General features: G+C 27.0%; 1 protein-coding gene across 1 annotated transcript; it reads right to left on the bottom strand.

The window, feature by feature from the left end:
- Positions 1-1913: 1913 nt before the first annotated feature.
- Positions 1914-5280, bottom strand: LOC113791967 (uncharacterized). Its single transcript, XM_075824164.1, has 2 exons — positions 4013-5280; positions 1914-3981 (listed from the first exon to the last, which is right to left on the bottom strand). The coding sequence occupies exons 1-2, from the start codon at positions 4887-4889 to the stop codon at positions 2048-2050; spliced, it is 2811 nt and encodes a 936-aa protein (XP_075680279.1). The 5' UTR covers positions 4890-5280; the 3' UTR covers positions 1914-2047.
- Positions 5281-13652: the final 8372 nt, after the last annotated feature.

The raw sequence follows: 13652 nt of genomic DNA, 5'->3' as shown, positions 1-13652 counted from the left end.
TCGAATGAATGAATGTTCAAAAAAAACGAAATGTATTTTTGAATCATTTTCAAATGAAAAGAATTATCGAAAGATTCCCAATAATTATTCATTCGTTTATTTTACTGATTTTTTTTGAATAATAAATCATTTTCATACACTGAAAAAAACCATTGCACAAAATAGTCAAAAATCGAAGTGGTCGCACATTTTTAGTCAAAATTGAAGTTAGTCACTCTGAATTAGTCAAAATTCTGATTAGTCGGCCTGCATTAGTCAAATTCTGAATTAGTCACATTCACGTTAGTCAAAATTCTGATTAGTCGACTTTCATTAGTCAACCTATTATATTAGTCAAAAAGCAGATTAGTGAAAAAAAAATTTCAGTGTACCAATATTTGTTACACCTTATTTCTTTGAATTCATTATTGATTGTCCAAAGTTTTTTTTGTTTTGCTTCATGTCTGTCTAACTGTCTCTATTTCCCTCCAACCTTTTTTTTCAATGTTATTTCAAAACGTATTCCATTTACTTATTAACAATGATTTTCCTGGTATCATCATCATCATCATGTATGTCATGAAGATGTCTCGGATATCCTATAGTGATAGACAAATAAACCTCCTGTGATGATCAAATATAAAAAAAAACAAATATTTTTCAAATCGATTTTTACAATCAATACATTATGGCAATTCATTACATTATTATCATAATGAAAAAAAAACTCATCACCATCATCATTATCATCATCAATGGCAGAAAATAGGGGAAAAAATATATGAAAACATCCGGAAATCAAACATTTGTTGTTGTTGAATTTCTCATCTTTCACAAAAAAAATGAAGAAAATATTTTCCAATCATGATAATGGTTTGACGAAGATAAGAAAAACATGAACCCAACATGTTTTGTTTCCATATCAGTAGTGATATCACCATGAATCAATGTTGATGATGAAAACATTTTTCTTTTCTTTTTTTTTGCCACAAACTTATATTGGATTATTATTATTTACCGGCATTATTAGTAAAACCCCGGCATACAGATTGAAAGATTCATTTAATTTTTTTTCCTTAAATTTAATATCCTGATTCAATTCATATGATATACGATGACCATATCTATCAATCTCTATCGATGATGATGATGATGGTTTGTTGATTTGATCAACCGATAATGATAAAATTGACCAGCATTATTATCATGGTGATAATAATGATGATGATGATGGTTATTTTTAGTAACACATCCATGTGCACTGGCATCATCATTTTAATAAATTTTTTTCTGTTTTACTTTGCTCCAGCTTTTTTTCTGGGATTATTGATCATTACATTTGTGCTACGTAAAATTTTGCTTGCTTGTTTGGATATTTTCTTTTTTAGTTTTCCTTCTTCAATTGTTGTCTACCATGACATGATGGTAATATTTTATCCGGTACACAACAACAAACATCATAAATGATCATGGATGATGTCATTTCTTTATTTGTCTATCTATCTTTGTCATTATTATTATCATACATAGGGCAGATACCTTTTTTTTAAAAAAAAATGTCAAATGTTGAACATTTTCGATTATTTATAAATGATGATCATTCGAACTATATATTTTTGAATCTCTCTGTGTAACAAACTAATAATAGTTTGTTTTGTTTTGGTTTTGGTTTTTTTCACGCCCCAATATTTGAATGAGAAATGAAATTTTTTTCCCATAAATTCATCATGTATACCGTGTTTGTTTGTTTGTTTGTTTGTCAGGTTTGTCAGATTTGAAATTCAATACTGAAATTCATCATTCAATATGATAGATATAAATATTTATTCAGGAAAATATTTTTCTCTTTTAAATTCAAATCATATAAAATACATTCGAATTGATTATCTAATAGGAAAAAAATAAAGAAACAAAATATTACATACAGAAAAATGAAATAATCAATAAATATTTGATTCAGTTCAGTTATAATCGAATCAACAATTAACTGAAAGAATAGAAAAAAATTTGTTTGAAAAAAAAACTAATAATACAATTAAAAAATAGCTACAAAGAAGAACATCAATGATTATCTTTTATTACGATTATTCATTATCATCATTGCTGAAAATCTTTCATGTTCAATACGATCATCATTCATATCGATATATGAATAACGTGAAAATGGTTGTTCAAACATCATTCGTCTTTGATGATCTTTAAATTGTTGTTGATTATGATTTTGTTTACGTTTATTTTCATTAACAATTTCTTTGGATGATTTTTCATATCTTTTACTAATTAAATCTTTTTTTATATTTGATGATGGTGGTGGTGGTGGTGGTAATAATGGTGGCTGTTGATGCTGTAACACATAATATGGTGGTGAAATTGAACGATCATTCATATCGGCAACAATAGTTGCATGATTATTATCGAATGATTGAAAATTTAATGACATCGGTCCATAATTATCCGATTGATGATGATAATTTTGACGATCATTTTCATTTGAATTGACAGCCAAGAGTTGATCTAACCGGCCCATTGATCGTCCACGATTATATGATGATGATGGACGATGATTATTCTCATGTTGTACTTCTCTAAAATTTGATGAAAATTCTGCATCGGCAAAATAAAATTTTTGTGTCGGTTGTCTCGATTTTACGTTAGCTAATCGAGAATGATGATTATTTTCTTCATTACGATTATGATAAGGATTATTAAATCGTTGTTCACGTCTACCGATTACACCCGACGATGATGATGTTGATGAAATTAAACCCGATGCTGTTGTCGTGTTCAAAGATTTGTCGACTTCATTATTAATTATTTGTTGTCGCATAATTTTATTATTGTTGACCTCTTTTGTTGTTGACCGTTTTTGTTGTTGTTGTTGTATGGCCATTGTTGAACTCGATATTGGTTCAAGATTTGGATTAGAATAAAATTTTTTTCTATTAATGTTGCCACCATTGCTGCTGCTGTTATGATGATTATATGGAGCGGACGAAAAATCGGGATTCAATATTTCCAAAGTAGCATGTTGTTGTTGTTGATGATGATAATGATGTTGATGATCGTCACGACCACGACCAAAATGATGAAGATTATTTGCCGCCGTTTGTTCATCGTTGTTGTTGTTGTTGTGTTCTTTTGTCCTCGTCAATGGTGATGATGATGGATGAATTAAATGTTTTTGTTTATGAAATTGATGTTGCACGTGTTGACTTGGTAATCGTTGCCGTGTTCTTATGTCATCAAAATCATTATCATTAAATGATGTCGGTGATGAAAGTTGTTGTTGTTGTTGTGTTGGCATCAAATTGTATGTTGATTTTGAACGAGATCTAGATGATTGTTTTGATTCTTTTTGTATAGATGGAATTGTTGTGGAAAAAATAACATCCTCTTCGAAATCTTCCACATCAACCTCTAAACAATCAACAATTGATCCATTATTATTTAATCGGCCACGATGATTGACACCACCACCAACATTTACATCATCATTTGATGATGATGATGAACTATCACTATGATGACTAACTAAATCATCATCGGCCGATGTTTCACGATTATATCGATGTTCTAAATATGATGATCGATGATGATTTGATGAACGAGGAGATTCGTTAGCGATTGAACATGAATCAAAATAATATGATCGTGGTCTTGTTGTTTGTGGATCATTACATAATGCTTCATCGGATCCAAGACCACTTGAATTTGATTTTCCCGATGATTCGGATCTTGATAATGGATGATTCGAATGTTTATCATGTTGATTTCGTTTTTTATCCATGATTCCGTTTTTTAAATTAATTTCAGAATTTTGGCTCTCATAATCACGTGGTGGCAATAATAATGGACCCACTTTTGGATTACCCAATTTAGCTCTAAGTTCAGCCGCTAATGAATCAAATAAATTTGATTGATCACCATCATCTGGTATGATTTTAGGACTAATTTTTGCCGATTTGTTTTTTCGCTGATGATTTATTGAATAATTGATGATGACTGGATGATTTAGAATCACTTCTATATTGACAATTATTATTTCTATTCGATGATGAACGATTTATAGCGTAACCTAGATCCGAAGAATTTGATTCTTCTGAATTGATTTCATCTGAACCATCCGTACGAGTCGAACGGCCATCCGAATTCAATGTTTTACTTGCCGAAGGTGAATTATTTCGAAATGATCGTTTTAATAATGGATCATGATGATGATGATCGAATGGTATTGATCCACGAGAATCGGAACAATCATCAAACAATGAGCTAGGATGATGACAATTAGATGGTGGTAATGGTAATGGTGCAAGTTGTAAAGGGCCACATGGCTGTGGTTGCATTGGTGGTATTAATAATCCTTTGGCCGCTAAACGCATTTCAATTTCACGGAATTTTTTCTGATTTTCCGGTCGATCAATTAATGTTTGTAATTGTTGACGTAGATTATTGGCTGTTTGAATGGAATCACAACGATAGCCATGTATATGAACAGGACAACGTGTAATTGGATTATATAATAATAATATGGCACAAATAACATCATCCTCTTGATAAACCCATGATATTGAATCATGTGGTATATGATGTTTTACTTGTTCACTTTTCATCACCGATGATGGTATCGTTGTATCCGATTTACCGGTTGTTGCAACAAACAATTGTAATTGTTGATCGGGATTTAATTTACCCGATTTTCTTGGTATTGTTAATATTTGTATGATTTTTAATCCTTTTGATGAAACCTGTAAGGTTACTTTTGATGGTTCTAAATCACATTCATTATCAATCAGATAATTTAACACCGGTTGTACATATTCATCACCACGTAAACCTTTTGATTCTTTTGCTCCCAAAAACCAAACATAATATGATGCACGTTTAACGTCTTTATTCTTTATGAAATTCATTTTGAAAATTTAAAATTCTTGCTGTGTTGTTCAACAGAAGAAAATTTGTAGAATTGAAAAAATTTATTATTATCCAATATAAAGAGATGAAGTCAAATGTCCATCAAATCAAATCACAATCAATTAAAAATCAAAGTTAATGTTGAAAAAATGAAACTTTTTTGTTGAAAATAAATTCATTGAATTCTTATTTCATGATCATCACATTGAATTTATATTCGAATTCATAGAATCAAAAATGATTGTATTAAAAACAATAACAACAAATAAACATGAATCATTTGTATTTCCATTGGAATGATTTTTTTACGAACATATATTTCTACCACATATTATGATGTGTGTGTGTGTGATGTGCTTGTATCGACAACGACAAACTAGATTTCATTTTGTTCGTCGGTTAGTCAATCAACTATCTCTCTCATTTTTTTCTTAAAATTCTCTCATGTTTTCAATTTTTTTCCTTCTCTTTTTTTCTATTTTCTCTCGATACACCTGTTTTCTACATGTCACCAGTTTGTTTTTAAAAAAATTTCTTCATTTCATTTACCTGTTTACTTTCCATACTATTTTCATTTATCATTTTCTCTCTCTATCTTTATTTCTCTTTTATGGCCATCTAGCGGTATGAATGATGTTAAAGTTCACCTGTTGATCTAATTTTCTTATATTTTTTTCACTGTTTATTTCATATTTGAATCGAAAAACAAAAAAAAATCGATAATAATAATAATGGTGATAATAAAAAGCATTATTTTATGGAAAATTTTCATAAAAATGAACATACATAAAAACAAATGGATTATGAATGAAATGATTGAATTGGGGTAGTTGAAATCAGATTTCTTTTCTAATTTAAAACAATTCAAAATCTGGTTTAAAGAATTTTGTTTTTGTTTTTGTTTTGACATTTTCGTTTTGATTCATTACAATTTTCTTCGATTTTGTTCATGTTTATTAATGATACGCATGAATACGCATATGAAATTATTGTATATGACAAATATAAATTGAACCGAGAGGGAAATTGAAAACAAAACTAAATCATTCTGTTCAATCAAATAATATTGAAATGTGTATTTTTGATGGTTAAGTTTTGTTTCATTATTCATTCTTGCATTCAATGCCTAATTTGATCCATTTTTAAAAATCTAAAAGTTTTACAATTTTTTTTCACTCTTATTCCCCTTTCACCTCTTCCACTTTGTTCACCCAACAGCAAAAGTTATTTGAATGATGAAATAATGTGAATTTTTGTCACAAGATTTTGTTCCTCTACTTTACGACAATAACTCGTTGATAAAAATAATACCTTTTCACTAAAATCAAAATTTTTTGTTACATTTCATGAAAAAATTGAATTTAAAACCCCTTTTTTATGCTGAATGATTATTTTCCATTATTATTTGATCAAAAACAACAAAAAAATGTTCTGATGTAACAATGATCTCATTTAAATCTCATCAATTTTGATGAAAATATAATGAGAAACAAAAATAACATTTTGATTGAATTCGAACAATCAAATTTTCGATTGATTTCTAATTGAAAAGTAATCTTAGTGATCTTGCAAAACAGCAACCACAACTTGGACAAAATCTAAAGAAGAAATCTAGGATAGCTATGTAGTATGATGATAATCTGGAATCAATCAATTTCCAATTGGAATTTAAATTTAGAAATAATAAAAAAAATCGTGTACATTTCGAAGAAAACATTTCTAATGTATAAGAAAAAAGAAAGAAATTTAAATAACGAAATTTTTGTTTTTTTTTTTGCGAATTTGACCTGGAATTTTGTTCTTCAGGTTGATAAGAAAAAAAATTGTAATTGTCGCCAGTCATTTTAAAATCAAAATCTCATATATTGATTTATATTGTCCAGACAAAAATGTAATAATCTTAAACAAAGACCTATGACCTCAGTAATATAAAATTTATCCACATATCCACTATATGATTCTATGTCATCATGCTTTGTCATCATTAGGTGTGCAGACAAAACAAAAACAAAACAAAAATGATGCATCCAAGTGAAAAAAAAATGCAAAATTCAAGATAGGATGTTATATAATAAGAATGACACTCAAAAGAACGTTCTAGCCTAGTGAAAGAAAGAGAAAAAGAAATGATAATGCCATTAAAATATGCCAAGAAAAGTAGTATAAATTCAATAAAAACAATAATGATTATGATTATGATTATATGTGATGTCAAATTGTCTTTCATGTATGTATGTATGTGGAAAATCTTTCATACAAGAAGATAATAATAATAATAATAATAATAATAAATGTCTATAAATAACATTAGTATTATTATTATTTGTTGTTGTTTTCCCACTTCTTTACTTTCTACAAACAAACGCACATCCTTATAAAATCAACCTAATGGATATTTAGATTTTTATTGTTGTACAATTTGGTAAATTAATTTTAAAAAATCTATAGAAAATAAATGGAAAAAATGTCATCATTTTGTTTCACTGATTTTTAAAATAAAATCCATCATAATGATGATAGTCTCAATCAAGCTATTTATCTATATCTAAATGTTTGATATCGATCATATCATCATCAATAATATTTAGATGATCTCAGACACTAATCTCAAATATTAAAAAAAATGAAATCCGTAGAGTAAAAGTGAATGAAAACATCATCATCCACTTTCAAATGGCGATGAAAAAAAAGATGCAAATCTTCAACCAATATACAATGGCTAATTTTTACCGAAATAATATTTTGAAATCAAAAGTTTTTGTCCGTTGTTATTGTCCATCATCATCCATTCATTCATTTCTATAGTATGTAAAAGAAATAAATGTGATACAATATCCTTATTTTTTTTGCCAAAAAAAATAGAAGCTTTTGAAAAAAAAAACAAAATTTTGTTCCAAAAAAAAATTCATCATTTTTTTATCATTATGAATTTTTCATTTTCTTCTTTCGCTCTCTGTGTACTGAGAATATATGAAATAATAATAATAATAATGATAAATTCATTTGAAAATTGAAACCGTTTTTTTCATTTCTTTTGAATGAAAAAAAATAATTATTATTTTTGTCAGTGTTGATGTCAAAATAAACCAAAATGATATTTATTCATTCTTTTTGTTGTTGTTAGGTATGTAATTGCTATTTTATTATTACTGAATGTTATTTCTATTTCTATTTCTTTTATCTATTTTGTTTGAATATATTTCGTTTTTTTTGATATTAAAATCTAATCGTGAATTCTATCCATCCAAATCCAAATGATGATGATAATAATCTTTTTGATGCCTCCAAATTTTTATCCATAAAAATGATATTATTATTTTTTATTCGACATTAAAATTCAAGTATGATTGAAAAATAAAATAGTGAATGAAAAAAAACAGAGATAAAATAAGGAATAAAACACTGTGGTTATCACTAATATTGATGATGATGATAATAATAATTAACATAACCAAATCGATTATTTCTTTTCGTTTTTTTACGATTTTCTTTTCATACGAATCATGGATCATTATGAATTGAAAATTGTTGCCGATTATAATCAACACATACACACCATATATGCAAATATGTTAAAAGATTATTCGAATGGATTTGTTTCCTTTTTTTTTGGTTGGTTGGTTAGTTGGTTGATTGAACAAAATAAACGAAGATAATTATAATTTTTTGCAAGTTATTTCGTGAAGGTGATGATGATGAGAATGATCAATCAGTTTATCTGATCGTGTTTCATGTTTTTTCATGCTGTTGTTGATGGTTGGTTGAAAATGGTCAATGAAAATAAAGTGGAAATGCCGATGAAAAAAAACAAAACAAAAAAACATGAATTTAGATTCTAAATTTTAGATGATGAAACAAACTGAATAGATTAGATTTACATATGATGATCATCATCATACAAAATAATCAAATCAATCAATGACAAAAGTTTTTACATAGCCACTAATTATTATTATCATTTTCTTTTGTATATAATGTTTAATGATGATGATCGATTTGAATTTACAATCAATTTCTTAACACGTAACATTTAATCTCTTTGATTGACAAAAGTTTTTTTCTCTTCACTTATCTTTTTTTTAATGGAATCCGATTATAATCGAGACCAACGACAATTTGATGCAAAAGCGATGTTTCACATTGTCATTTCAATTGTCAATTGTTATTTTGAATCGATCAAGTATTAATTAATCTATGGTAAAATCATTCATTCTTTTATTTTCTCAATCTAATGCTCTCTCTCTCTCTCTCTCTCTCTCTAATCGATAATCATCATTCATTGATTGCAAAATCCTGGCTGAAAATAACTTTGTTACAATTTTTATTTTTATTTTAAATATCGCAATTCAGGTAGCCATTGATTTTTTTCAAATTTCATTTCAGTATCATCAAGATTAATAAGTGAGCGTTGTTCAATCAATTCAATTGTTAAACTATGTGAGAAATTAGTAATCAGATCAAATGATTGAATCGATTGATCGATTGTTTTGTTTTTTTTTCTTTTTTTTTGGATTTATCATCATTATAATCATTGAGCATTTCTTTGAAAATAAATTTAAACATAAATGATGATCTGATTTCGTTTCCTGGCCAGATCATTTTGATTTAACGTATATTTTATTTTATTTGTAAATAACTTCTGCTGTGAATGTGATTCGTTGTAGTAATCATAACCGTAATCATCAAGATGGTGATCACCATCATCATCATCAATTGTAGTTGCTATTATTATCTTTTTCTCTCGTTTTTCTGGTCATACATTGAAGAAAGGAAAAAAATTGTTGGACTTTCTTAAGTTGTATCCTGTCAGATGTTAGTTTGCAATCTGTTTTTTTTTCTTCTAAATACAGATGATAAGTTGCTGTTGTTGTTGAATGCAATTTTCGTATAAATCGTAATTTCACATTTCAAATGTATTCATTGTAATAGATAAGTATAACTTATAATAAAAATCATGATAAAGAATGACAAAAATGTCAGAATTTTTATTTGAATAAAATAAAGCAAGAGAGAAAACGACGATATTTACGAATAAAAGAATAGAAAGAAATCTAGTTTTTGGATAACAAATCGATTGATATCTTTATCAATCGATTCGATAATAACAATACGAATAATATATTGATGATGATGATGATGATAAATGTCGATTGTCAATTTACAATAATTTATCCATCATTATTATTATTAAGGATATGGCATTTTTTCAAAAATTGGATTCTTTTTTTTTGTTGTTATTGTCGTTGATTACACACATCATCATCAATGTCGATCGATATTGATCGATTCAAATTATTTCATTGATGATTGATTGAATATTTTCATCATTTTTTTACTGTCATTGTTGATTTCCTTTTTCAATTCAAAAAAAAAAAAAAAAAAAAAAATACAATTTAAAAATGTGTTCCGAAAAACGCGAAAATTATCAACAAAATAATCATTTCCATTGATGTTTTTATTTTACAAAAAAAAAAATCATAATAATTTGAAGAAGATAAGGATATGATTCTGTCACACAATTCGGACAAACAACAGTGAAATCGAATGACAAAAAAAACCGGCTTCATTATTTTATTATTATTATTGCAGCCACATTCGGAAACATTTTATTTTTATATATAACAATCACATTTTATCAAAATGTTTGTTCCAACACAATCAACCTATATATATAAACGATATATACATTATTTTTATGTCGGTGATGGTCTTTCTTTTCACTATTTTATTTTTCATTTTATTTCATTCTACAATGTCGATGATTGACTATTTTTGGCTATCATTATTCGATGATAACGTTGTTGATGTCGATGATGATGATGATGATAGAAACATAAAATAAAACAAAGACTAGTAGCTTAGGTAGTCATCGACATCAAAGGTATTGAAGTGTGTAACCGTTCAATCATCATCTTGATGATGATGATGATAATAATAATAACAAAAAATAATGATTATTAAGATTATTAATAAAAACAAAAAAATCGAGAAAATAATGATGTGTGTTCGTTATTTTTTCTTTATCGATTGATTTGTTTTTTCCATCATCATCATAATAATTATATAATTGAACGAAGAGAAAAAAAATTGATTAAACGACCAAGTATTCGATAGATTAGTTTATTATTATTATTGCAGGTTTATTTGTGAAAATTTTCGTTTTGATAATGATATAGTTGTCTCCATTTCACTTTTTTTAAATGTTGGTTTTTTCAAAAAATACCAAACTACATTCAATTAGATATTATTGGACAAACAACCATTTTAGATTATGGTAGGAGATTTTTAATTTCATTCAAATCAAATAATTTAAATGAATTGGTATTGTAATAAAATGTATAAACCAATCCATTCATCCATTTCTTTCATTTGTCAATTGCTTTGCTGTTGTAAATAAGTGAAAAAAATACCTATGCATTTTCTACGGATTTTTCATTTTCTTTCATGCTTGTTTGTACAATTTTTTTTCGTATGACAATTTTCATACGGTATTCAAACCATACAAATACACAGGCAACAAACAATCGGGGAAAAAAATAGAAAAATTGTCCGGATTCCAATTTTAAATTTAAATAATTTTTTTTTATTATTTCCATGAAAACAAACAATCAAACAAACAAACAAACGATTTTATTCGAAATGTAAATATTTTTATATTTTTATTTTTTGTTTTCGAATCTATTCTCGACAATAAAACACATCGTAATGTCTTGTTGTTGTTGTAGTTTTTTTTGGAACAATCCAAATGTAAAACATAAATAGAAAAATGAAGATGGGATAAAAAAAAGTATGACGGACACCAGAAAAACATGAGAACCAAAATTGAAAAAATTAGCTGAAAAATCTTTTCCCTATTATTTATGATGGTATGAAGGTGTTCATCAAAAAAGACAAACCCAAAGTGGATATTTTTTTTCTTTCTCGTGTTGTTGTTTAAGTTATTCATCCGTTTTTTTGTTTTTGTTTTTTTAACTTTCTGTTTGTTGTTGTTTATGATAATAATTTCACATTTTTTTGTTGTTGTTGTTGTTGGATGTCGACAAAAAGGAAATTGCCGGACAGGCCAGATTTTCACTATCTTTCCAGGGTGAACATTTTCCATCATTTTTTTTTGCATTGTATAATAATCAGTTGTCGGTTCTAATAGTCTTTATGTAGAATATTTGGGTTTGTTTCTTTCCATTAATATTACTAAGAAAAATAATAATGATAAAAAGAGAAAAAATTATTAAAAATTCTAATCCCATATGATGTGTGAATTTATTTTAATTTATTTACTAAATCTTATGGATCCAATAAATAAAAGATTGTCAAACAAAATAATCGAAGGAAATGAAATCAAAATTTGAAAAGAGAAAAATAAATATTCAATAAAACAAAGAAAATGGAAACAATCTTTATATGATTGAATTGATGGGATATTTCATCATCATCATCATCATCAATAACGTCAACAACTTTGTACTAACAATTTCAATTTTCTTATTTGTATTAACATTCAATTTCCTTAAGCATAAAAAACTACAACAATGATGGTGGTCAAATATTTGTAGAAAAAAACAAAAGATTTTTATTAATTTTTTTTACCCGTGTCCAAATCAGCAATATGATTATAATTCAATTCTAGATAATCAACAACAACGACAACCTATCATCTTATTGAAAAATAAACACAGTGTGTATGCAAATTCATCATCGTTTCTTTCTCTTTCTCTACATTTCTCGAAGATCTAAATCGAAAGACAAACAAATTGATTTGTTTATTGTATGATTGATTTGATTCTGTTTTCGGAAAACAAATCGATCATTTTTTTTAAAATTATTAATTTATTCCAGGTAAATAAATTTTTAATTTCCAAATTCGATATGAAATTCAGTTGTATATCAATTATCAATGATATGATTTATCATCATTTCCTGGATTTTTTTTTTTGGCAATAAATATTTTAACAATAACAACAACAACAACAACAAAAATAGGAAAAAAAAATCATGTCTAAATTTGTTCAACAATGATAATAAATAAATAAGTGAAACGAAAAATTCCCACGCACATTCTTTGTGATAAGAAATGAAGAAGAAAAAAAATTCGGATTTTATGACAGCGATCATCATCTACAATGACAAACAACAACAACAACAATGATGATGATGATGATCCAGATAATACAAATTATTATCATATCGTAACCACCACCACCACCAACAACAACAAACAAACAAACAAGAAAAAATTGAAAATTGAAATTCAACATAATCATGTGGTATGTTTGTATACCACATGATTATGTAATTGTATAAAATTTCGGAGAGTTCATTGAAATTTTCACCCGAAAACCAACATGGTCTGTGGCACAAACACAAACACAAATACGCCAACATAAACAAAAAAAAACTTAATATTCCTCTCACTCTTATTGTTTGTGTTTGTGTGTGTGTGGGAGTTTGACGAATTTGATGAAATTTTTTTTTCTCAACAATCTCAATTTCCAAATATTTTGTCATTTGGTTTGTTTGTTTGTTTGAATAAATGAAATTGTACTAGAATCGAAATCGATATCAATACTAATCAACAGCAACAAAAACGTCAATATGATGAAGAAGAATTCAAAAACAACAATTCAACCATTTGAATCAATCAACCATGTTAAAGAAAATGTTTGTGAGAGCAACCAAAAAAAAAAAAAAAAAAAAAGATTTGTTATCATCGTGACAACAAAAGTGAATTGAATTTTTTTTCAGTTTGATAAAAAAACGAAACG

This window comes from Dermatophagoides pteronyssinus, unplaced genomic scaffold (genome assembly GCF_027571235.1).
Source record: "Dermatophagoides pteronyssinus isolate colony J.1.1.1.1 unplaced genomic scaffold, Derpt_VIB-CSIC_2022.12 sq0052, whole genome shotgun sequence".
Lineage (NCBI taxonomy): Eukaryota > Metazoa > Arthropoda > Arachnida > Sarcoptiformes > Pyroglyphidae > Dermatophagoides > Dermatophagoides pteronyssinus.
The sequence above is the reverse complement of the archived record's forward strand: the minus strand, read 5'-3'. Positions and strand labels throughout refer to the sequence as shown.

Bases quoted from the DNA above. Each gene is read 5' to 3' on its own strand.
- LOC113791967 (XM_075824164.1), bottom strand. From the start codon at position 4,889: ATGAATTTCATAAAGAATAAAGACGTTAAACGTGCATCATATTATGTT. The intron at 3,982-4,012 runs GTCAATATAGAA...TAAATCATCCAG, and splicing joins ATCGAATAGAAATAATAATT to TCATCATCAATTATTCAATA.